General features: G+C 42.1%; 1 protein-coding gene across 1 annotated transcript in view; it reads right to left on the bottom strand.

Moving 5' to 3' along the window:
- The window catches only part of LOC139569883 (A disintegrin and metalloproteinase with thrombospondin motifs 3-like), a 116,870-nt gene that overhangs the window by 37,098 nt on the left and 52,971 nt on the right, over positions 1-26,801 (bottom strand). Inside the window, exons 5-12 of the mRNA XM_071391205.1 lie at positions 23,707-23,863; positions 14,867-14,972; positions 11,849-11,992; positions 8,220-8,352; positions 7,406-7,519; positions 6,582-6,730; positions 3,265-3,437; positions 754-887 (exon numbers count right to left, since the gene is read on the bottom strand). Of these exons, the coding sequence (XP_071247306.1) occupies positions 754-887; positions 3,265-3,437; positions 6,582-6,730; positions 7,406-7,519; positions 8,220-8,352; positions 11,849-11,992; positions 14,867-14,972; positions 23,707-23,863 (1,110 nt within the window). The remainder of the gene's footprint in view (positions 1-753; positions 888-3,264; positions 3,438-6,581; positions 6,731-7,405; positions 7,520-8,219; positions 8,353-11,848; positions 11,993-14,866; positions 14,973-23,706; positions 23,864-26,801) is intronic.

Raw genomic sequence — 26,801 nt, 5'->3', positions numbered from 1 at the left:
AGAGTGGTATAGATAGTGAGGTATAGATAGAGAGGTATAGATAGAGAGGTATAGATAGAGAGGTATAGATAGAGAGGTACAGATAGAGAGGTACAGATAGAGAGGTATAGATAGAGAGTGGTATAGATAGTGAGATATAGATAGTGAGGTATAGATAGTGAGGTATAGATAGAGAGTGGTATAGATAGAGAGAGGTACAGATAGAGAGGTACAGATAGAGAGGTACAGATAGAGAGTGGTATAGATAGAGAGAGGTATAGATATAGAGGTATAGATAGAGAGGTATAGATAGAGGTATAGATAGAGAGGTATAGATAGAGTGGTATAGATAGAGAGGTATAGATAGAGTGGTATAGATAGAGAGAGGTATAGATAGAGGTATAGATAGTGAGGTGTAGATAGAGAGAGGTATAGATAGAGAGCGGTATAGATAGAGAGAAGTATAGATATAGAGGTATAGATAGTGAGGTGTAGATAGAGAGAGGTATAGATAGAGAGCGGTGTAGATAGAGGTATAGATAGTGAGGTGTAGATAGAGAGGTATAGATAGAGAGCGGTATAGATAGAGAGAAGTATAGATATAGAGGTATAGATAGTGAGGTGTAGATAGAGAGAGGTATAGATAGAGAGCGGTATAGATAGAGGTATAGATAGTGAGGTGTAGATAGAGAGGTATAGATAGAGAGCGGTATAGATAGAGAGAGGTATAGATAGAGTGTGGTATAGATAGAGAGATAGCTATACTGTACATACCAAACATTCCCCCCGGGTGCAGACACTGAAAGGGTCTGTGTAGCTGCACCGCGTCCCATCATGCATCACCTGGTTCATGACCACCACCTCACCGGTCTCTTTGGACTGACAGCTCAACTCACACTTGTGAGCCTCTACACAGGTGAAGATCAATCAATCAATCAAATGTATTTTAAAAAGCCCTTTTTACATCAGCAGTTGTCACAGAGTGCTTTTCAGATACCCAGTCTAAGAAACCAGAGAGGAAGCAATGCAGAAGTAGAAGCACAGTGGATAGTAAAACTCCCTAGAGGATACCCAGTCTAAGATACCAGAGAGGAAGCAATGCAGAGGCAGAAGCACAGTGGATAGTAAAACTCCCTAGAGAAAGAAAACAAAATTAACAAATACTTTAGTCCTGACTGAGGGAAGATAAACTAAATAAATGACAGAGAACGTTTACATTGTATCTCTTCTGCTTTCTTTCACCTCAGGAACACAAGGCCAGAGATGATAGAGATCCTATGCTCAGTTCACATGTGGGCGTCTGATATGGTTACACTGCTGTGTGTGATGTAGATGTTCCTGTATGTTATTGACACCACAAATGTGCTATTGTTCTTTCAGGAAGTTGTATTTAATGTCCAGATACTGTCGACTTCTGCCAGTGTCTGTCTCACCAGCAGTAGTCTGACTTTAGACATTAATGAGGAAAACACTGAGTCACACACTCGACATGACCAAACGTATGTGGACACCTGCTCGTCAAACATCTCATTCTAAAATAATGGGCATTAATATGGAGTTGGTCCCCCCTTTGCTGCTATAACAGCCTCCACTCTTCTGGAAAGGCTTTCCACTGTTGGAACATTGCTGTGGGGGACTTGCTTCCATTCAGCCACAAGAGCATTAGTGAGGTAGGGCACTGATGTTGGGCGATTAGGTCTGGTTCGCAGTCGGTGTTCCAATTCATCCCAAAGGTGTTCAATGGGGTTGAGGTCAGGGCTTTGTGCAGGCCAGGCAAGTTCTACCACACCGATCTCGACAAACCCTTTCTGTGTGGACCTCGCTTTGTGCACAGGGGCATTGTCATGCTGAAACAGGAATGGCCTTCCCCAAACTGTTGCCACAAAGTTGGAAGCATAGAATCGTCTAGAATGTCATTGTATGCTGTAGCATTAAGATTTCCCTTCACTGGAACTAAGGGGCCTAGCCCGAACCATGAAAAACAGCCCCAGACCATTTTTCCTCCTCCACCAAACTTTACAGTTGGGACTATGCATTCGGGCAGGTAGCGTTCTCCTGGCATCCGCCAAACCCAGATTCTTCCGTAAGACTGCCAGATGGTGACGCGTGATTCATCACTCCAGAGAACATGTTTCCAGTGGCGGCGAGCTTTACACCACTCCAGCCGACACTTGGCATTGCGCATGGTGATCTTAGGCTTGTGAGCGGCTGCTCGGCCGTGGAAACCCATTTCATGAAGCTCACGATTAAAATTTGTTGCGCTGACGTTACTTCCAGAGGCAGTTTGGAGCTCGGTAGTGAGTGTTGCAACCGAGGACAGATGATTTTACGCGCTACTCGCTTCAACACTCGCCGGTCCCGTTCTGTGAACTTGTGTGGCCTACCACTTCGCAGCTGAGCCGTTGTTGCTCCTAGGCATTTCCACTTCACAATAACAGCACTTATAGTTAACCGGGGCAGCTCTAGCAGGGCAGAAATTTGACCAACTGACTTGTTAGAAAGGTGGCATCCTATGACGGTACCACTTTGAAAGTCACTGAGCACTTCATTAAGGCCATTCTACTGCCAATGTTTGTCTATGGAGATTGCATGGCTATGTCCTCGATTTTCTACCCCAGTGTGTGGCTGAAATAGCCAAATCCACTAATTTGAAGGGGTGTCCACATACTTTTGCGTATATAATGTACATATACGAGTGTCTCCCTCCCATCCATCTTCTATTTATCTCATTGTTACAGCCATATTGTTCTTACTGTGCGTGCCGTGCAGCGGCTCTCTGTATTCTGCACATCTCATTGTTACAGCCATATTGTTTGTGTTAAAGAAAAACGTATTGTAAATGTATAAAACGTATTTGGTTGATTTATTATTGCTTATGTAAGATATATAATTAATATAGAAATGATTATTATTGTATGGAAACTGTGTTATTATGGTAAATACGTATTAGAATCCTTTTATTGCTAATTGGACACCTAGTGGACATTATGGTTTCACCTTTTAGAACGGCAGGGCTTAATATATCAAGCCAATACTTTACAATGTGGTAATATCCAAAATGGCACCCTAATCCCTAAACAATGCACTACTCTTAACCAGAGTCCTGGTCACAAGTAGTGCACCATCTAGGGAATAGGGTTCGATTTGTGACGCAGACATTGACATTCTGAGTTTCTTTACTGTAAGTTTAACATGACTCACTACAACCCATTTGACCTTTGACCTTGGTCTAAAGTAGCGCACTAAAGGCCTAGTGTTCCATTTGGGAAGCAGGCCGTGTCCTACCATCTGGGTGTTCGTAAGGTAGCCAGGTGTGCTTGGTGTTCTTGTGGTATTTGTTGCTCCTCTGGACACACTGTTGAGCGCGGAAGTCTTCGTAGGGTCCGGCACACTCCTCCATGTTACACATCTGGTAATCAAAGGTGGACCCGGGGCAATCCCGACCGCCGTACGCAGGCCTGGAGACAGGGGGCGACAACACAGAAACAATAAACAAACAACCCGAGTAATTAACACCTATTGTGTATCCCAAATAGCACCCTATTCCCTATGGACCCAGGTCAAAAGTAGTGCAGTGAATAGGGAATAGAGTGCAATTTGGGATACAGACCAGGAGGGCCTGTCGTCCAGGTTCAGTGATTAGATCCATTTAACTGTAATGTGGATCATGGTAGAACTGGGCCTGTCGTCCAGGTTCAGTGATTAGACCCATTTAACTGTAATGTGGATCATGGTAGAACTGGGCCTGTCGTCCAGGTTCAGTGATTAGATCCATTTAACTGTAATGTGGATCATGGTAGAACTGGGCCTGTCGTCCAGGTCCAGTGATTAGATCCATTTAACTGTAATGTGGATCATGGTAGAACTGGGCCTGTCGCTCAGGTTCAGTGATTAGATCCATTTAACTGTAATGTGGATCATGGTAGAACTGGGCCTGTCGTCCAGGTTCAGTGATTAGATCCATTTAACTGTAATGTGGATCATGGTAGAACTGGGCCTGTCGTCCAGGTTCAGTGATTAGTTCCATTTAACTGTAATGTGGATCATGGTAGAACTGGGCCTGTCGTCCAGGTTCAGTGATTAGTTCCATTTAACTGTAATGTGGATCATGGTAGAACTGGGCCTGTCGTCCAGGTTCTGTGATTAGATCCATTTAACTGTAATGTGGATCATGGTAGAACTGGGCCTGTCGCCCAGGTTCAGTGATTAGTTCCATTTAACTGTAATGTGGATCATGGTAGAACTGGGCCTGTCGTCCAGGTTCAGTGATTAGATCCATTTAACTGTAATGTGGATCATGGTAGAACTGGGCCTGTCGTCCAGGTTCAGTGATTAGATCCATTTAACTGTAATGTGGATCATGGTAGAACTGGGCCTGTCGTCCAGGTTCAGTGATTAGTTCCATTTAACTGTAATGTGGATCATGGTAGAACTGGGCCTGTTGTCCAGGTTCAGTGATTAGTTCCATTTAACTGTAATGTGGATCATGGTAGAACTGGGCCTGTCGTCCAGGTTCAGTGATTAGATCCATTTAACTGTAATGTGGATCATGGTAGAACTGGGCCTGTCGTCCAGGTTCAGTGATTAGACCCATTTAACTGTAATGTGGATCATGGTAGAACTGGGCCTGTCGTCCAGGTTCAGTGATTAGATCCATTTAACTGTAATGTGGATCATGGTAGAACTGGGCCTGTCGTCCAGGTCCAGTGATTAGATCCATTTAACTGTAATGTGGATCATGGTAGAACTGGGCCTGTCGCTCAGGTTCAGTGATTAGATCCATTTAACTGTAATGTGGATCATGGTAGAACTGGGCCTGTCGTCCAGGTTCAGTGATTAGATCCATTTAACTGTAATGTGGATCATGGTAGAACTGGGCCTGTCGTCCAGGTTCAGTGATTAGTTCCATTTAACTGTAATGTGGATCATGGTAGAACTGGGCCTGTCGTCCAGGTTCAGTGATTAGTTCCATTTAACTGTAATGTGGATCATGGTAGAACTGGGCCTGTCGTCCAGGTTCTGTGATTAGATCCATTTAACTGTAATGTGGATCATGGTAGAACTGGGCCTGTCGCCCAGGTTCAGTGATTAGTTCCATTTAACTGTAATGTGGATCATGGTAGAACTGGGCCTGTCGTCCAGGTTCAGTGATTAGATCCATTTAACTGTAATGTGGATCATGGTAGAACTGGGCCTGTCGTCCAGGTTCAGTGATTAGATCCATTTAACTGTAATGTGGATCATGGTAGAACTGGGCCTGTCGTCCAGGTTCAGTGATTAGTTCCATTTAACTGTAATGTGGATCATGGTAGAACTGGGCCTGTTGTCCAGGTTCAGTGATTAGTTCCATTTAACTGTAATGTGGATCATGGTAGAACTGGGCCTGTCGTCCAGGTTCAGTGATTAGATCCATTTAACTGTAATGTGGATCATGGTAGAACTGGGCCTGTCGTCCAGGTTCAGTGATTAGATCCATTTAACTGTAATGTGGATCATGGTAGAACTGGGCCTGTCGTCCAGGTTCAGTGATTAGATCCATTTAACTGTAATGTGGATCATGGTAGAACTGGGCCTGTCGTCCAGGTTCTGTGATTAGATCCATTTAACTGTAATGTGGATCATGGTAGAACTGGGCCTGTCGTCCAGGTCCAGTGATTAGTTCCATTTAACTGTAATGTGGATCATGGTAGAACTGGGCCTGTCGTCCAGGTTCAGTGATTAGATCCATTTAACTGTAATGTGGATCATGGTAGAACTGGGCCTGTCGTCCAGGTTCAGTGATTAGATCCATTTAACTGTAATGTGGATCATGGTAGAACTGGGCCTGTCGTCCAGGTCCAGTGATTAGTTCCATTTAACTGTAATGTGGATCATGGTAGAACTGGGCCTGTCGTCCAGGTTCAGTGATTAGATCCATTTAACTGTAATGTGGATCATGGTAGAACTGGGCCTGTCGTCCAGGTCTAGTGATTAGTTCCATTTAACTAGATCTGAGTAATGAGTCTCTAGTGAGGGTCATGCTATAGTACACAGGGTTAATTATTATTTAGATGACACGTACGCACATACAGTACACGCATAAAGTCACGCATGCACGGAAACACACACACACACACACACACACACACACACACACACACACACACACACACACACACACACACACACACACACACACACACACACACACACACACACACACACACACACACACACACACACACACACACACACACACACACACACACACACACAAATATCCAAGGAAAGTTCAGCGTAAATAAAAACATGATCCCCTTTGACTTTCCTTCAGACATCCTCTGACACGTCTCTGACTAAAGACACAAAGTATCTGTGAACTACATGTCACATTGTGTGTATGAATCATATAGCCTGTATATAGAAGTCCTAACAGGATGTAGGTAGAAGTCCTAACAGGATGTAGGTAGAAGTCCTAACAGGATGTAGGTAGAAGTCCTAACAGGATGTAGAGGGTAACGTCAGTAAGGAGACATAAGAACCCACCCCAGAGCCAGATTTATACATCTCTATCCACACTACCCACAATGCCCCCCACCTGTTCCCCTGTGACAGACACTCACACAGGGTTGTTACAAGTTCTGCTCCGGGAGCGTACTCCACCTCCACAGGTTCTGGAGCAGGACCCAAACTTAGTCCAGGACCCCCAGTTACCGTCATGGCCCTGAGGCTGGCTAGAGGAGCGCCAGATACAGTGGCCCTTGAAGCACCACTAAACAAACAGACAGGACACAGGAGAGTCAACAGGGCATACAGGCATACAGTACATAGAATATCTGTCCATTCATCGGCCCTATTACCATTCAAACCATGGCTAGAATGGAGCCCTGACCATGTCAATGGTATATAAGAACTCTTAGAGCGATGACGTCTAAAGGACCATGGATAGAACATGAGAATATATATATATTCCATTCATTGGTCCCATTAGCATTCAAACCATGGCTAGAATGGAGCCCTGAACATGTCCTGGGTCAGAGTTCACAACAACTGTTATGCTTCGAACAATCCTGGCTAAAGGAACAGGGATAGAACATGAGAACGAACACTATTCGTCCATGGAGTATGAATAGCTGATTAAATGCTCTTTTAATGCTATTTAAATGTATGGGTAAGATGCCACCTGTGTTACACATCCATTGCAGATTGACATCAGTATATGTGGGACATAGAACAAATATATGCACCTACCAAATATTATTATTATTATTATTATAACATTCAAATGGGCCGATATGTTCTTTCTAATATTAATTTAGTAAAACTTCTTCAAGTAATTGTGTACTTTTTGGAGAAGTGTTCCTAAAGATGAAGTATAGCAGTGTATATTATTAGCTCTATCTATTGTCATGAGAAATCCATGGTTTCTTTTTGAACCATTTCCCACCTTCGACGGTGCACACTCTGTCCCATCCACCGGCGGACCCTTCTTGGTCTTACAAAAGTACTGGTTGTCAGGGTGACTACACCACAGCTGCTTGCAGGGATCGTAGGTCCGGAACTATAGGAGAAGAAAGAAAGAAAGAAAGAAAGAAAGAAAGAAAGAAAGAAAGAAAGAAAGAAAGAAAGAGAAAGAGAAAGAGAGAGAGAGAGAGAGAGAGAGAGAGAGAGAGAGAGAGAGAGAGAGAGAGAAAGTTAAGAAATAGGATGTCAGAGAGAAGAGGAGAGAGTAGGGAAGAGGAGGCCAGAGAGAAGAGGAGAGAGTAGGGAAGAGGAGGTCAGAGAGAAGGGAGGAGAGAACGGAAGAGGTGGTCAGAGAGAGAGAGAGATGAGAGGTAGTTAGTGCATTTCCGTGGCCAGTCTACGGGTCACCTAGTCTCTTCCCAGAAGTCATGGCCCCTCTGCAATCTCACACAGGGAAAGTAGAACCCAGCAAATAGCTTCCCACTCTATCTAATCCCATGGACCAGGGAGATAATAAGGAGAATGCAGGACCCTGCTCCATCTAAGACTAACCTTTGTAATATTTGAATCCCATCCTCAGAAGGTCAAAGGCCTGAGTGGTACTGAGTGCCCCATGCAGTCCTGAAGCTGCGTCCCAAATGGCAAGCTATTCCCGATGGGCCCTGGTCTAAAGTAGTGCACTATATATGGAATAGGGTGCCATTTAGGACACACATTGACAGGCTGCCCCGTCACCAACGGTCACAGTTGTTATTCTCAGATCTCAGGGGTCTAGCTAGCTGGCGGAGTGGACTCACAGCGGTGCACATCTTGTAGCCCACGCCGAAATCAAAACGACACTGCTCGTCCATGGAGTAGTTAATCCCAGGTAGCTCAGGAAGCTTGGGCCACTTGTGTTCAAAAGGGTTGTCCAGGAGACAGTCATAAGAGCTGGATAAAACACATCAGAACAGAGACAGTCATAAGAGCTGGAGGGGGACAAAACACATCAGAACAGAGACAGTCATAAGAGCTGGAGGAGGACAAAACACATCAGAACAGAGACAGTCATAAGAGATGGAGGGATAAGACACATCAGAACAGAGACAGTCATAAGAGATGGAGGGATAAAACACATCAGAACAGAGACAGTCATAAGAGCTGGAGGGATAAAACACATCAGAACAGAGACAGTCATAAGAGATGGAGGGATAAAACACATCAGAACAGAGACAGTCATACGAGATGGAGGGATAAAACACATCAGAACAGAGACAGTCATAAGAGCTGGAGGGATAAAACACATCAGAACAGAGACAGTCATAAGAGATGGAGGGATAAAAAACATCAGAACAGAGACAGTCATACGAGATGGAGGGATAAAACACATCAGAACAGAGACAGTCATAAGAGATGGAGGGATAAAAAACATCAGAACAGAGACAGTCATACGAGATGGAGGGATAAAACACATCAGAACAGAGACAGTCATACGAGATGGAGGGATAAAACACATCAGAACAGAGACAGTCATAAGAGATGGAGGAGGATAAAACACATCAGAACAGAGACAGTCATAAGAGATGGAGGGATAAAACACATCAGAACAGAGACAGTCATAAGAGATGGAGGGATAAAACACATCAGAACAGAGACAGTCATAAGAGATGGAGGGGGATAAAACACATCAGAACAGAGACAGTCATAAGAGATGGAGGAGGATAAAACACATCAGAACAGAGACAGTCATAAGAGATGGAGGAGGATAAACACATCAGAACAGAGACAGTCATAAGAGATGGAGGGGGATAAAACACATCAGAACAGAGACAGTCATAAGAGATGGAGGGGGATAAAACACATCAGAACAGAGACAGTCATAAGAGCTGGAGGGATAAAACACATCAGAACAGAGACAGTCATAAGAGATGGAGGGATAAAACACATCAGAACAGAGACAGTCATACGAGATGGAGGGATAAAACACATCAGAACAGAGACAGTCATAAGAGCTGGAGGGATAAAACACATCAGAACAGAGACAGTCATAAGAGCTGGAGGAGGATAAAACACATCAGAACAGAGACAGTCATAAGAGCTGGACGAGGATAAAACACATCAGAACAGAGACAGTCATAAGAGCTGGAGGAGGATAAAACACATCAGAACAGAGACAGTCATAAGAGATGGAGGGATAAAACACATCAGAACAGAGACAGTCATAAGAGATGGAGTAGGATAAAACACATCAGAACAGAGACAGTCATAAGAGCTGGAGGGATAAAACACATCAGAACAGAGACAGTCATAAGAGATGGAGTAGGATAAAACACATCAGAACAGAGACAGTCATAAGAGCTGGAGGGACAAAACACATCAGAACAGAGACAGTCATAAGAGCTGGAGGGATAAAACACATCAGAACAGAGACAGTCATAAGAGATGGAGGGATAAGACACATCAGAACAGAGACAGTCATACGAGATGGAGGGATAAAACACATCAGAACAGAGACAGTCATAAGAGCTGGAGGGATAAAACACATCAGAACAGAGACAGTCATAAGAGCTGGAGGGGGATAAAACACATCAGAACAGAGACAGTCATAAGAGCTGGAGGAGGATAAAACACATCAGAACAGAGACAGTCATACGAGATGGAGGGATAAAACACATCAGAACAGAGACAGTCATAAGAGCTGGATGGATAAAACACATCAGAACAGAGACAGTCATAAGAGATGGAGTGGGATAAAACACATCAGAACAGAGACAGTCATAAGAGATGGAGGGGGATAAAACACATCAGAACAGAGACAGTCATAAGAGATGGAGGAGGATAAAACACATCAGAACAGAGACATTCATAAGAGATGGAGGGATAAAACACATCAGAACAGAGACAGTCATAAGAGCTGGAGGGATAAAACACATCAGAACAGAGACAGTCATAAGAGATGGAGGGATAAGACACATCAGAACAGAGACAGTCATACGAGATGGAGGGATAAAACACATCAGAACAGAGACAGTAATAAGAGCTGGAGGGATAAAACACATCAGAACAGAGACAGTCATAAGAGATGGAGGGATAAAACACATCAGAACAGAGACAGTAATAAGAGCTGGAGGGATAAAACACATCAGAACAGAGACAGTCATAAGAGATGGAGGGATAAAACACATCAGAACAGAGACAGTCATAAGAGATGGAGGAGGATAAAACACATCAGAACAGAGACAGTCATAAGAGCTGATCAAATTGATCAGAAATACAGTGTAGACATTGTTAATATTGTAGCTGGAAACGGCTGATTTTTAATGGAATATCTACATAGGCGTACAGAGGCCCATTATCAGCAACCATCACTCCTGTGTTCCAATGGCACGTTGTGTTAGCTAATCCAAGTTTATAATTTTAAAAGGATAATTGATCATTAGAAAAGCCTTTTGCAATTATGTTAGCACAGCTGAAAACTGTTTTGCTAATTAAAGAAGCAATAAAACTGGTCTTCTTTAGACTAGTTGAGTATCTGGAGCATCAGCATTTGTGGGTTTGATTACAGGCTCAAAATGGCCAGAAACAAATAACTTTCTTCTGAAACTCGTTAGTATATTCTTGTTCTGAGAAATGAAGGCTATTCCATGCGAGAAATTGCCAAGAAACTGAAGATCTCGTACAATGCTGTGTAGTACTCCCTTCACAGAACAGCGCAAACTGTCTCTAACCAGAATAGAAAGAGGAGTGGGAGGTCCCGGTGCACAACTGAGCAAGAGGACAAGTACATTAGAGTGTCTAGTTTGACAAACAGACGCCTCACAAGTCCTCAACTGGCAGCTTCATTAAATAGTACCCGCAAAACACCAAGTCTCAACGTCAACAGTGAAGAGGCGACTCCGGGATGCTGGCCTTCTAGCCAGAGTTGCAAAGAAAAAGCCATATCTCAACCTGGCCAATAAAAAGAAAAGATTAAGATGGGCAAAAGAAGACAGACACTGGACAGAGGAACTCTGCCTAGAAGGCCAGCATCCCGAAGTCGCCTCTTCACTGTTGACCTGATATAGGTCAGTGATACATGTCTCTGATAGGTCAGTGATATAGGTCAGTGATATAGGTCAGTGATATAGGTCAGTGATAGGTCAGTGATACATGTCTCTGATAGGTCAGTGATATAGGTCAGTGATAGGGCAGTGATATAGATCAGTGATACATGTCTCTGATAGGTCAGTGATACATATCTCTGATAGGTCAGTGGTACCTTTCAGTGATATAGGTCAGTGATACAGGTCAGTGATATAGGTCAGTGATACAGGTCAGTGATATAGGTCAGTGATATAGGTCAGTGATATAGGTCAGTGACGTCAGTGACCAGGATTCGTGGAAAAGCTGTGAATTCTGGGAAGGTTGTCAGAACCCTAGTCAGTGGTATGGTGAAGGCTGCACCTACTGGATGTATCGGTTCAGCTCCTGTTTACTGCAGCGTGACCAGTGGTAGCGATGGAAGGCTGCTTGGACCAGCGGCGCCATGATACTCCCCATGCTGGTCTCGTCAGAACAACGATTCCCCTGTCCGTCATGTTCCATACCTAACCTGTTGAAATGGTACCTGAGTTATTGATGAGCAAAACACAGTATTACGCTCAAACACAAAGCCTGCGTCTCAAATGGGACTCTATTCCCTATATAGGGCACTACTGTTGACTCTCTGTTCCCTATATAGGGCACTACTGTTGACTCTCTATTCCCTATATAGGGCACTACTGTTGACTCTTTATTCCCTATATAAAGGCCCTACTGTTGACTCTTTATTCCCTATATAAAGGCACTACTGTTGACTCTCTATTCCCTATATAGGGCACTACTGTTGACCCTCTATTCCCTATATAGGGCACTACTGTTGACTCTCTATTCCCTATATAGGGCACTACTGTTGACCCTCTATTCCCTATATAGGGCACTACTGTTGACTCTCTATTCCCTATATAAGGCCCTACTGTTGACTCTCTATTCCCTATATAGGGCACTACTGTTGACCCTCTATTCCCTATATAGGGCACTACTGTTGACTCTCTATTCCCTATATAAGGCCCTACTGTTGACCCTCTATTCCCTATATAGGGCACTACTGTTGACCCGCTATACCCTATATAGGGCACTACTGTTGACTCTCTGTTCCCTATATAAGGCCCTACTGTTGACTCTCTATTCCCTATATAGGGCACTACTGTTGACTCTCTATTCCCTATATAGGGCACTACTGTTGACTCTCTATTCCCTATATAAGGCCCTACTGTTGACTCTCTATTCCCTATATAGGGCACTACTGTTGACTCTCTATTCCCTATATAAGGCCCTACTGTTGACTAGGGCTCATAGGCCTCAGATCAAAAGTAATGCACTATATAGGGAATACGGTGCGGTTTAGTACGTAGACAAATTCTCTGTGCTTAGGAACACTTACGATACTTCTTATAATTATATAATGGTCCTGGCTAGACTAAGTAGAGCAGCAGCTCTAATGTAATGGTCCTGGCTAGACTAAGTAGAGCAGCAGCTCTAATGTAATGGTCCTGGCTAGACTAAGTAGAGCAGCAGCTCTAATGTAATGGTCCTGGCTAGACTAAGTAGAGCGGCAGCTCTTATGTAATGGTCCTGGCTAGACTAAGTAGAGCAGCAGCTCTTATGTAATGGTCCTGGCTAGACTAAGTAGAGCAGCAGCTCTAATGTAATGGTCCTGGCTAGACTAAGTAGAGCAGCAGCTCTAATGTAATGGTCCTGGCTAGACTAAGTAGAGCAGCAGCTCTAATGTAATGGTCCTGGCTAGACTAAGTAGAGCAGCAGCTCTAATGTAATGGTCCTGGCTAGACTAAGTAGAGCAGCAGCTCTAATGTAATGGTCCTGGCTAGACTAAGTAGAGCAGCAGCTCTAATGTAATGGTCCTGGCTAGACTAAGTAGAGCAGCAGCTCTAATGTAATGGTCCTGGCTAGACTAAGTAGAGCAGCAGCTCTAATGTAATGGTCCTGGCTAGACTAAGTAGAGCAGCAGCTCTAATGTAATGGTCCTGGCTAGACTAAGTAGAGGAGCAGCTCTTATGTAATGGTCCTGGCTAGACTAAGTAGAGCAGCAGCTCTTATGTAATGGTCCTGGCTAGACTAAGTAGAGCAGCAGCTCTTGTATATATATCAGTAATAGTAACAGGAAAGTGTCAAAACTAACAGTAAGGTGGATTTACAGTCAAAACTAACAGCAAGGTGGATTTACAGTCAAAACTAACAGCAAGGTGGATTTACAGTCAAAACTAACAGCAAGGTGGATTTACAGTCAAAACTAACAGCAAGGTGGATTTACAGTCAAAACTAACAGTAAAGTGGATTTACAGTCAAAACTAACAGCAAGGTGGATTTACAGTCAATGTGTAATCCAGTCAATGTGTAATCCAGTCAATGTGTAATCCAGTCAATGTGTAATCCAGTCAATGTGTAATCCAGTCAATGTGTAATCCAGTCAATGTGTAATCCAAGCAATGTATAATCCAGTCAATGTGTAATCCAAGCAATGTATAATCCAGTCAATGTGTAATCCAGTCCATGTGTAATCCAGTCAATGTGTAATCCAGTCAATGTGTAATCCAGTCAATGTTTAATTCAGTCAATGTATAATCCAGTCAATGTGTAATCCAGTCAATGTGTAATCCAGTCAATGTGTAATCCAGTCAATGTGTAATCCAGTCAATGTGAAATCCAGTCAATGTGTAATCCAGTCAATGTGTAATCCAGTCAATGTGAAATCCAGTCAATGTGTAATCCAGTCAATGTGAAATCCAGTCAATGTATAATCCAGTCAATGTGTAATCCAGTCAATGTGAAATCCAGTCAATGTGTAATCCAGTCAATGTGTAATCCAGTCAATGTGTAATCCAGTCAATGTGTAATCCAGTCAATGTATAATCCAGTCAATGTGTAATCCAGTCAATGTGTAATCCAGTCAATGTGTAATCCAGTCAATGTATAATTCAGTCAATGTATAATCCAGTCAATGTGTAATCCAGTCAATGTGTAATCCAGTCAATGTATAATCCAGTCAATGTGTAATCCAGTCAATGTATAATTGGAAAAGCAGTCACACATAGTTGCTGCAGGTTAATTATTCGATGATAAACTTGATATAAAATAACTGCAATTACAATTTACTTCCTGAATTGACCGATTTGTAATGGAATAGACCCCCATCTGGAGTGTGTCTAAGTTCTGTGTTTACCAGCTGTGTCCATGTCTCTGTTCCCAATGGCAGCCTACTTCCTCTGCAGTGCAGAGAAACCCCCACACACAGCTCTTTGCTTGTATCCCGTTTAGTTTCTTCAATGCTATGGGGCTCATAGGTCCCTTAGGGCCTCTGGTCAACAGTAGTGAACAACAGGGAGGAGGGTGCCACTTGGGACGCAGCCTATGTGCTGCGATGACTTACACATGTCCGGTCTCGTGCGCCACCACGAAGGCCGAGGAGAATCCGTCCTCGTGGTTCAGAGTGCAGCTCCTCAGAGGGTGGCACATGCCTGTCACCGGGGCGTAACCTAGGCAACACAGATCACACACAGGGGCACTGATAACAAACCCGCTAGGCAGGCATATGCAGAGATGAAGGGTTACATCACACCTGGGTTCAAATACTACTTGAAATACGACTTACAATTCAAAATAAATATGACTTGAACCCAGGTCTGGTACATATGCCTCTCTAAGGCTGTGATCAAACCATGGTTATGATGATGTGGTGGGGTTGGATGAAGGTGAGACTAGGCTGGCCTGCTTTTAGATGTCTGTTTGTGTTTCGGGAGACGTCTTCAATACCAATTTATCTAGTAGATCATACTTTAATATCTTGGTCAGTGGTCAACTTCCTCTACAGCGAGGCCAATTAAGAACACATTGCTATTTGCAACGACAACCTGTCAAGAGGCATATAAAGTATCTATTGCATCTTGCAATAGTTTTGTGTACATGTGAAATAGCACGTAGAGTCTCCTGACACTGGTAGGTACTTCTAGTTGTCAGACTTCTCAGAACGCATGCACCTTTTTACAGGTAGTAGTTGTGTAAACAAAGCTACTGTGTAAACATTGCTGCTAATACAGGATGTTTGATTGACTTCAGCTCCAAGTGTTTTTTTTTTTTTTTACATAAGAGAAAATGATGAATTATCCCAACAGAAACAACTACTAATTGGACACAAATCAGAACAACTAATATGAAAATGAACACGGATTACTGTATATAAAGCATGTCGTCTTCATGTGTGGCTAAATCCCAAAATGGCACCCTGTTCCCTATATAGTACACTACTTTTGACCAGGGACCATAGTGCGCATCATAGGGAATAGTGTGCCATCTGGGACAGACACACATGAAGATTACACTTGCTTTATAGTCTGTGTTTATTTCCATAGTAGATGTTCTGATTTGTGTCCAATGAGCAGTGTGTTGTTGATAGCAGTAAGTACGTGTCTCTGTTGTTAGCTGATGAAGTGCTGCTGAACAGACGAGTAAAATACCCTTTAAAAATTTACTGTGTCAATGATCAGGAAATGCCTAAAGGCAGGAAATGATGCTACGACAAAATTGAAAAACTGTCAAACTTTGAGAAAGGCCTGAAGATTTTGTCTGTGTACTTGCTTGTGTCTAAATTCCTCCTCTATGTGCTAAAATAGACAGTAAGCTTGAAAGCATTTTGTTAAACCCAGCACAGACAGACCAACACAAGCTTGTTAAAACCAAACACAACCGTATAATATAACCCAACAATACAGTAATGACACATATTTAAACACAAAGCACAAAGGACACATGAATACAACTACTATACACTATATATAACTACTATACTATACATAAGTACTATACTATATACTATACATAAGTGCTATAATGTATACTATATATAAAACTACTATACACTATATATAACTACTATAATATATACAAACTACTATACTATATACTAGATATACATACGTACTATACTATATACTATACATAAATGCTATACTGTAAACTATAAATATATATATATATATATATATATACACACACACACAACTACTATACACTATAAATAACTACTATACTACATACTAACTACTATACACTATATATAACTACTATACTACATACTAACAACTATACACTATATATAACTACTATACTATATACTAACTACTATACTGCATACTAACTACTGTACACTATATATAAGTACTATACTATATACTAACTACTATAGTACATACTAACTACTATGCACTATATATAACTACTATACTATATACTAACTACTATAGTACATACTAACTACTATACACTATATATAACTACTATATACTAACTACTATACACTATATATAACTACAATACTATATACTAACTACTATAGTACATACTAACTACTATACACAAATATTTAACTACTATATACTAACTACTATACTACATACTAACTACTATACACTATATATAACTACTATACTATATACTTACTATATATAACTACTATACTCGATCAAGAGATGTGCAGCGATCCAGATTAGCTAAGCGTTTTGTTTGGTTCAAATGCAACATTTTTGGGGGGTTTGTTGTTCAAACAAATGATCATGCTCTCTGACCATGTGAAGACCTTTGGCATGCAGGTAAAAAGCAGAAAATGCAGACACAGACAGATATTGATGATCGGGACTGCTTCAGTTGGCCGTGCCCCAAATGCCAATCTATTCCCTATATAGAGGACTACTTTTTTGACAAGAGCTCTATTGGCCTTGGTCCAAAGTAGTGCACTACATAATGAATGGGGTACCATTTGGGACACGTGCTCTGTGGTGATTAGCTAGAACCCAGTTGCAATGATGTCACTATAACCACATGTGAACCAGTTCTGGTTGTAATCTGGTTGTTGTAATGACGTTATTTTATCTAGCTCTGCCCGGTGGGAAAGAACTACAATGAACATGGCGGGACATGGTGGCATCCAATGGTTATGTAGTTCTATCAAATTATCAGATGGTTATGTTATAATGGTTATGTTATAATGGTTATGTTATAATGGTTATGTAGTTATATTAAATGGTCAAATGGTTATGTAATAGTCATGTTATATTTATATCCAATAGTTACTCTGTTTATAGGAAGATGACGTTCCCTGTTATATGCCACTGACATAAAAGTGTCCTATAATCCCCATGATCACCGTCAGAGTTGGGCTCAATTCTATTTCAATCAATTCTGTCAATTCAGGAAAGAAACTGAAATTGGAATTGACCCCAAACCTGGTTTGAATGACTTAGTTAGAATGGCTTAGTTAGGCTTAGTTGTACTTAGTTAGACTTAGTTATACTTCGTTAGAATGGCTTATTTAGACTGGCTTAGTTAGACTTGGTTGTACTTATTTAGACTGGCTTAGTTGGACTTAGTTAGAATGGTTTAGTTAGACTTAGTTCTACTTAGTTAGAATGGTTTAGTTAGACTTAGTTAGACTTAGTTCTACTTAGTTCTACTTAGTTAGAAAGGCTTAGTTAGACTTAGTTCTACTTAGTTAGAATGGCTTAGTTAGACTTGGTTGTACTTAGTTAGACTTAGTTATACTTAGTTAGAATGGCTTATTTAGAATGGCTTAGTTAGACTTAGTTGTACTTACTTAGAATGGCTTAGTTGTACTTAGTTAGACTTAGTTGTACTTAGTTAGAATGGCTTAGTTAGACTTAGTTGTACTTCGACTTAGTTCTACTTAGTTAGAATGGTTTAGTTAGACATAGTCTACTTAGTTAGACTGGCTTAGTTCTACTTAGTTAGAATGGCTGAGTTAGACTTAGTTAGAATGGCTTAGTTAGACTTAGTTAGAATGGCTGAGTTAGACTTAGTTCTACTTAGTTAGAATGGCTTAGTTCTACTTAGTTAGAATGGTTAAGTTAGACTTAGTTAGAATGGCTTAGTTAGACTTAGTTCGACTTAGTTAGAATGGCTTAGTTAGACTTAGTTAGACTTAGTTCTACTTAGTTAGAATGGCTTAGTTAGACTTAGTTAGAATGGCTGAGTTAGACTTAGTTCTACTTAGTTAGAATGGCTTAGTTAGACTTAGTTAGACTTAGTTCTACATAGTTAGAATGGCTTAGTTAGACTTAGTTCTACTTAGTTCTACTTAGTTATAATGGCTGAGTTAGACTTAGTTCTACTTAGTTAGAATGGCTTAGTTAGACTTAGTTCTATTTAGTTAGAATGGCTGAGTTAGACTTAGTTCTATTTAGTTAGAATGGCTGAGTTAGACTTAGTTCTACTTAGTTAGACTTAGTTCTACTTAGTTAGACTGGCTGAGTTAGACTTAGTTCTACTTAGTTAGAATGGCTTAGTTAGACTTAGTTAGACTTAGTTCTACATAGTTAGAATGGCTTAGTTAGACTTAGTTCTACTTAGTTCTACTTAGTTATAATGGCTGAGTTAGACTTAGTTCTACTTAGTTAGAATGGCTTAGTTAGACTTAGTTCTATTTAGTTAGAATGGCTGAGTTAGACTTAGTTCTATTTAGTTAGACTGGCTGAGTTAGACTTAGTTAGACTTAGTTCTACTTAGTTAGAATGATGGATGGTGTTTCTTCTACCATAATAGTTTAGTTGCTCATCACCTATTTAAATGCTGCAAGCAAAATGGCACAACATGAAAGCAATGGAGATGCGCTAGCTAAGCCCTTTATCTGGAGACAGATAAAAGATCTTCAAGAGAATGTAGACTATATACATTCCCATGAAAAAGCCATGGTGAGCTTGGCATGGAAGAGTATGAGAAAAAGTTGCAGTAGGTACAGTAGCTATGGTGCATTAGTTATAGTACAGTAGCTATAGTGCAGTAGCTATAGTACGTTAGCTATAGTGCAGTAGCTATGGTACAGTAGTTATAGTACATTAGCTATAGAACAGTAGTTATGGTGCAGTAGTTATAGTACAGTAGCTATGGTACAGTAGCTATGGTACATTAGCTATAGTACAGTAGCTATGGTACAGTAGTTATAGTACAGTAGCTATGGTACAGTAGTTATAGTACATTAGCTATAGTACAGTAGCTATGGTACAGTAATTATAGTGCAGAGCTATAGTTATTCACTGAACAAAAATGTAAACGCAACATGCAACAATTTCAAAGATTTTACTGAGTTACACTTCATATGAGGAGATCTGTCATTGGAAATAAATTCATTAGGCCCTAATCTATGGATTTCACATGACTGGGAATACAGATACATCTCCTCCACAAGGAGTTGATCAGGCTGTTGATTGTGGCCTGTGGAATGTTGTCCCACTCCTCTTCAATGGCCGTGCGAAGTTGCTGGATATTGGCGGGAACTGGAACACGCTGTCGTTCACGTCGACCCAGAACATCTCACACATGCTCAGTGGGAGGCATGTTTGGTGAGTATGCAGGCCGTGGAAGAACTGGGACATTTTCAGCTTCCAGGAACTGTTTACAAATCCATTGTGACATGAGACTGTGCTTTATCATGCTGAAACATGAGGTGATGGTGGCGGATAAATGGCACAACAATGGACCTCAGGATCTCGTCACGTTATCTCTGTGCATTCAAATTGCCATTGATAAAATGCAATTGTGTTCCTTGTCCGCAGCTTATGCCTGCCTGCCTATACCATAACCCCATCGCCTCCGTGGGGCACTCTGTTCACAACGTTGACATCAGCAAACCGCTCGCCCACACGACGCCATACACACTGTCTACGATCTGCCCGGTACAGTTGAAACCGGGATTCATCCATGAAGAGCACACTACTCCAGCGTGCTAGTGGCCATTAAAGGTGAGCATTTGACCACTGCAATCAGGTCAAGACCCTGGTGAGGACAACGAGCACGCAGTTGAGCTTCCCTGAGACGGTTTCTGACAGTTTGTGCAGAAATTATTCAGTCTCAGACCATCCCAGAGGTGAAGAAGCCGGATGTGGAGGTCCTGGGGTGGTGTGGTTACACGTGCTCTGCGGTTGTGAGGCCGGTTGGACGTAATTCTCTAAAACAACATTGGAGACGGCTTATGGTAGAGAAATTAACATTACATTCTCTGGCAACAGCTCTGGTGGACATTCATGTAGTCAGCATACCTATTGTACGCTCCTACATTTGTGGCATTGTGTTTTAGAGTGGCCTTTTATTGTCCCCAGCACAAGGTGCACCTGTGTAATGATCATGTTGTTTTATCAGCTTCTTGATATGCCACACCTGTCAGGTGGATGAATTATCTTGTCAATTGAGAAATGCTCACTAACAGGGATGTAAACAAATTTGTGCACAAAATTTGTGAGAAATACGTTTTTTTATCGTATGGAAAATTTCTGGGATCTTTTATTTCAGCTCATAAAACATGGGTCCAACACTTTACATGTTGCGTTTATATTTTTGTTCAGTATAAATCACACCTATATTTTCCATGAATGATATGAGAGGATGACATGAGTCAGTAATTTAGATATTTTTATTTATTTAGGCAAGTCAGTTAAGAACAAATTCTTATTTACAATGACGGCCTACACCGGCCAAACCCGGACGACGCTGGGCCAATTGTGCGCCGCCCTATGGGACTCCCAATCACGGCCGGTTGTGATACAGCCTGGATTCGAACCAGGGTGTCTGTAGTGACGCCTTAAGCACTGAGATGCAGTGCCTTAGACCGCTGTGCCACTCGGGAGATACAGTATATAGTATCATAAATGACACAGATCCTATAGATAAATCACTCAACATACCTGTCAGTGGTTACTGATACAGTGACAGGACAATCACATACACTCAACATACCTGTCAGTGGTTACTGATACAGTGACAGGACAATCACATACACTCAACATACCTGTCAGTGGTTACTGATACAGTGAGAAGACAATCACATACACTCAACATACCTGTCAGTGGTTACTGATACAGTGACAGGACAATCACATACACTCAACATACCTGTCAGTGGTTACTGATACAGTGACAGGACAATCACATACACTCAACATACCTGTCAGTGGTTACTGATACAGTGACAGGACAATCACATACACTCAACATACCTGTCAGTGGTTACTGATACAGTGAGAGGACAATCACATACACTCAACATACCTGTCAGTGGTTACTGATACAGTGACAGGACAATCACATACACTCAACATACCTGTCAGTGGTTACTGATACAGTGACAGGACAATCACATACACTCAACATACCTGTCAGTGGTTACTGATACAGTGACAGCACAATCACATACACTCAACATACCTGTCAGTGGTTACTGATACAGTGAGAGGACAATCACATACATTCAATAACAAAATCTTCAGATTTTGTTTTATGATTTTCATCCCTCATTAATCTCATCAGAATTACATTGAGATGTTAAGATTTAAGATATTAAAGTTTAAAATAAAGCGTTACATAGATTCTGGACCGTTTCCATGTATTTATTTTTGCTGACTCGTTATAAATAGGAGTTTCCTCTATGGTCTCGCGGGTCTGTATTTGGGTGTAAAATCCTCCAAGTCATCATAAAACTCTGGCGACAGAGTGTGATGTTTACCCCTAAGCCTGGCAGGTTGTTCCCTAGTTGAAGAGGCCAGTCCCAACCCATCCCACGGTGCCTTAGAGATGGGGCCTGTTATGGCCATAACATCGCTGGCTGCTACGGTAACGTTTGAAGTGTGTCTAGCAAAAACAGATCGTTTCTGACGGTCTTTTTTAAACATGACATGTGCCTCAAAGTTCAACCAAAGTCAAAAGTCAATATGTGACAGTGAACTTCAAAAGAAGGGAGCTAGAGGTTTGTTTCTCAAAGCCTTGCGTCGCAGTGATCAAAGTCTCAAGAAACGGCGTTGTGCTTATGGTCGTGTTGTGACGCCAAAAACAACTGTACAGATCTTGTTCCAAAATTACATACGGTCATGTAATGTGGATGTGTACATTTGATAACAAATACTAAGTAATATACCGTCGAGATCATTTTCAAACATTTATAACCTTGAACTTTAAGTGTTCCCTCTAGAGGTTACCCAGAGAGAACATAGTTGCTGTGGTACTTACATTCTTTGTCTTTAAAACGATTTCAAGTCTATGCGTATTAAAGTCAACATGTCTATCTTCATTCACTTGTCTTACAAATAGACAGCGTGGGAGAACTTCGGTTCACATTGATTCAAACCGTGATGATGTAAGTAGAGATGATCTTATATCAATACGGACAACTCGTATTTCTGTTTAAATTAGAAGCTACTTACAGACTACCTGGAAACTATAAATACTGGAAAAAGGAAAAATCTAACCATTTCTGAGCATTTTCATGTTTTTTTCCCTACATGCCAGAAACCATTATTTTGTAGATCTGATGGTATTTTTGGAAACATAGGTTGGCACCAATGTCCAGTCAGTCAGTCAGGGTTGGAAAATACTCAGTGATGTGCTCAGTGTTATGTGAGGTCACCGCTGGCGGATGTAGACATGCTCAGGACCATGTCAGCATCACCAAATGGCTCCCTGTTTCCTTTATGCACTACTTTTGGCCAGGGCCCATTGGGTTCTGGTCACAAAATAGTGCACGATATAGGGAATAGGGTGCCACTTGGGATGGACCCCATTTCTGGACCACAGGAGCAGCTGCCTGCTTCCCTGTAAGATCCCAGCATGGTTGGGGTCCAGTCCATCACTAATAAAATAATTCCGGAAGTAAACTGACAATCCAATTCCAATTGAAAAGCAATAAGTGTCACGCCCTGACCTTAGAGATGCTTTTTATGTCTCTATTTTGGTTTGGTCAGGGCGTGAGTTGGGGTGGGCATTCTATGTTTTGTGTTTCTATGATTTTCTATTTCTATGTTTTGGCCGGGTATGGTTCTCAATCAGGGACAGCTGTCTATCGTTGTCTCTGATTGGGAACCATACTTAGGAAGCCTTTTTTCCCACCTGTCTTTGTGGGAAGTTGACTTAGTATAGGGCACATAGCCTTTGAGCTTCACGGTTTGTGTTTGTAGTGTTTATTGTTTTGTTCGGCGTCATTTTTATCTAATAAAAAGAACAGCTGTTCAACAGCCGTGACAATAAGGGGGGGAAAAAATCCGGAATTGGAATTTCAGTTTCCTTCCGGAATGGACTTGGAATTGAAACGGACCCCAACTCTGTCAAGTTTCCAGAGACCTTACCTGAGCTAGCCTTGAAAGGAGCCAACCCTTGTGAATGGAAGGAGATATCTGTCGTATCAGTCTGCACAGGCCTCGATCGAGAGAAATACAGTACCTTGCATACCTGCGGGACCAAAATCTTGCCTTGTGAGGAAGATGGCATGGTCATGGTACTCAGCGTGATCGGGGTCCCGGCGCTGCTGCGTGTTGGCCCAGCGACACACCTGCTCCAGGCTACGGGACGGGTTCCCACGCTCGATCAGGCTGATGGACTGAGGACAGAAGAATACCGTTCTCATTTCAGAAACAATCTACGAGCCTGATCCCAGATCTGTTGGTGCTCTTGCCAACTCCATTGCTGTCGTTGTTAAGCCAATGAGCGACAAGGAGTTGGCCTGATAGCCTGAGTGCCTGCTGTTTGGGATGGTCTCACAGTGTTTAATCATCATTATTACTCTCCTTCCGCATATAGACGACTACTTCAAAATGGTTTTACCTGCAGTGATCGGGATCAGCATGCTTGTTTTAGCTACTTGAGCTGAAAGCACTGGTTTTTAGTTGCCCTGGATAAGAGTATCTGCTCAATGACTAAACCATCATGTAATATTGAGTTATTGAGAACATACTGTACCCTAGGGTGTACTACCATCCCTGGTCAAAAGCAGTACACTATATATGGAAAATTATGTATACTATATAGGAAAACGTAGTACACTATATAGGGAAAAGTATTACACTATCTATGGAAAATGATGTATACTATATAGGGAAACGTAGTACACTCTTTAGGGAAAAGTAGTACACTATATAGGGGAAATTAGTACACTATATAGGGAAAAGTAGTACACTATATAGGGAAAAGTAGTACACTATATTGGGAAAAGTAGTACACTATATAGGAAAAAGTAGTATACTATATAGGGAAAAGTAGTACACTATATAGGGAAAAGTAGTACACCATATATGGAAAAGTAGTACACTATATAGGGAAAAGTAGTACACTATATAGGGAATAGAGTACCATTTGGGAGTCATCCTTATTGTTTTACAGCAACAGCCTGGAGAGGGTTCCTGTGCTTGAGGAGAATATATATTTTTATTTAACCTTTATTTAACTAGGCAAGTCAGTTAACAACAAATTCTTATTTTACAATGATGGCCTACCCCGGCCAAACCTTCCTCTACCCCGGCCAAACCTTCCTCTAACCCGGCCAAACCTTCCTCTAACCCGGCCAAACCTTCCTCTACCCCGGCCAAACCTTCCTCTACCCCGGCCAAACCTTCCTCTAACCCGGCCAAACCTTCCTCTAACCCGGCCAAACCTTCCTCTACCCCGGCCAAACCTTCCTCTACCCCGGCCAAACCTTCCTCTACCCCGGCCAAACCTTCCTCTACCCCGGCCAAACCTTCCTCTAACCCGGCCAAACCTTCCTCTGCCCCGGCCAAACCTTCCTCTAACCCGGCCAAACTTCCTCTACCCCGGCCAAACCTTCCTCTAACCCGGCCAAACCTTCCTCTAACCCGGCCAAACCTTCCTCTACCCCGGCCAAACCTTCCTCTACCCCGGCCAAACCTTCCTCTACCCCGGCCAAACCTTCCTCTACCCCGGCCAAACCTTCCTCTACCCTGGCCAAACCTTCCTCTACCCTGGCCAAACCTTCCTCTACCCCGGCCAAACCTTCCTCTAACCCGGCCAAACCTTCCTCTAACCCGGCCAAACTTTCCTCTAACCCGGCCAAACCTTCCTCTAACCCGGCCAAACCTTCCTCTAACCCGGACAACGCTGGGCCAATTGTTGGGAGTCCCTATGGGACGGCCGGCTGTGATACAGCCCGGGATCAAACTAGGGTCTGTAGTGACACCTTAAGCACTGAGATGCAGTGCCTTAGACCGCTGCGCCACTCAGGAGATACAGTATATAGTATCATAAATGACACAGATCCTATAGATAAATCGGGAGCCCCATGAAGGACTATCAGGAGTCGGCGACAGGCGGCCACGGGCCAAAACCGGCATGCCAGTGATTTATTTGCCCACAAGTCTGCTCTGATTCCCGAGCATTCTCGTTTGAGAGCGTAGAACAATTTATGAATATGACAGGTGTCGTAAACATTGGCAAAAATAACTAAATGAAATTGTTGCCAGCAGCACAGTTACAGTCATTAACCTATTAGATAAGGTTAGTGGGGCTCCCGAGTGGCGCAGCGGTCTAAGGTACTGCATCTCAGTGCAGTGAGACACAAGCAACACAGAGTTACACATGGGATAAACAAACGTACATTCAATAACACAACAGAAACATCTATATACAATGTGTGCAAATGTAGTAAGATTAGGGAGGTAAGGCAATAAATAGCCCATAGTGGCGAAATAATTGCAATTTAGCAATTAAACACTGGAGTGATAGATGTGCAGAAGATGAATGTGCAAGTAGAGATACTGGGGTGCAAATGAGCAAAAAAATAAATAACAATATTGGGATGAGGTAGTTGAGTTGGCTATTTACAGATGGGCTGTGTACAGGTGCAATGCTCAGTAAACTGCTCTGACAGCTGATGCTTAAAGTTAGAGAGGGAGATATAAGACTCCAGCTTCAGTGATTTTTGCAATTCGTTCCAGTCTTTGGCAGCAGAGAACTGGAAGGAAAGGCGGCCAAAGGAGGAGTTGGCTTTGGGAATGACCAGTGAAATATACCTGCTGGAGCGCGTGCTACGGGTGGATGCTGCTATGCTGACCAGTGAGTTGAGAAAAGGCAGGGTTTTACCTAGCAAAGACTTATAGATAACCTGGAGCCAGTGGGTTTGGCGACGAATATGAGGCGAGGGCCAGCCAACGAGTGCATACAGGTCGTAGTGGTGGGTAGTATAAGGGGCTTTGGTGACAAAACGGATGGCACTGTGATAGACTACATCCAATTTGCTGAGTAGAGGCTATTTTGTAAATTATATCGCCGAAGACAAGGATCGGCAGGATAGTTAGTTTTACGATGGTATGTTTGGCAGCATGAGTGAAGGATGCTTTGTTGCGAAATAGGAAGCCGATTCTAGATTTAATTTTGTATTGGAGATGTTTGATGTGAGTCTGGATGGATCAAGATGGATCATTTCAAATTGATTGATTTGAATATATTAGGGTAAATACAAATGAACAGTTGAAACAGTTATTCAATACAATGCATCCTAGTTTAAGCCAATTTCAACACTATTTGTG

The sequence above is a fragment of the Salvelinus alpinus genome, chromosome 3 (genome assembly GCF_045679555.1).
Source record: "Salvelinus alpinus chromosome 3, SLU_Salpinus.1, whole genome shotgun sequence".
NCBI lineage: Eukaryota > Metazoa > Chordata > Actinopteri > Salmoniformes > Salmonidae > Salvelinus > Salvelinus alpinus.
Note: the sequence above shows the minus strand (reverse complement) of the source record. Positions and strands in the feature narration are given on the sequence as shown.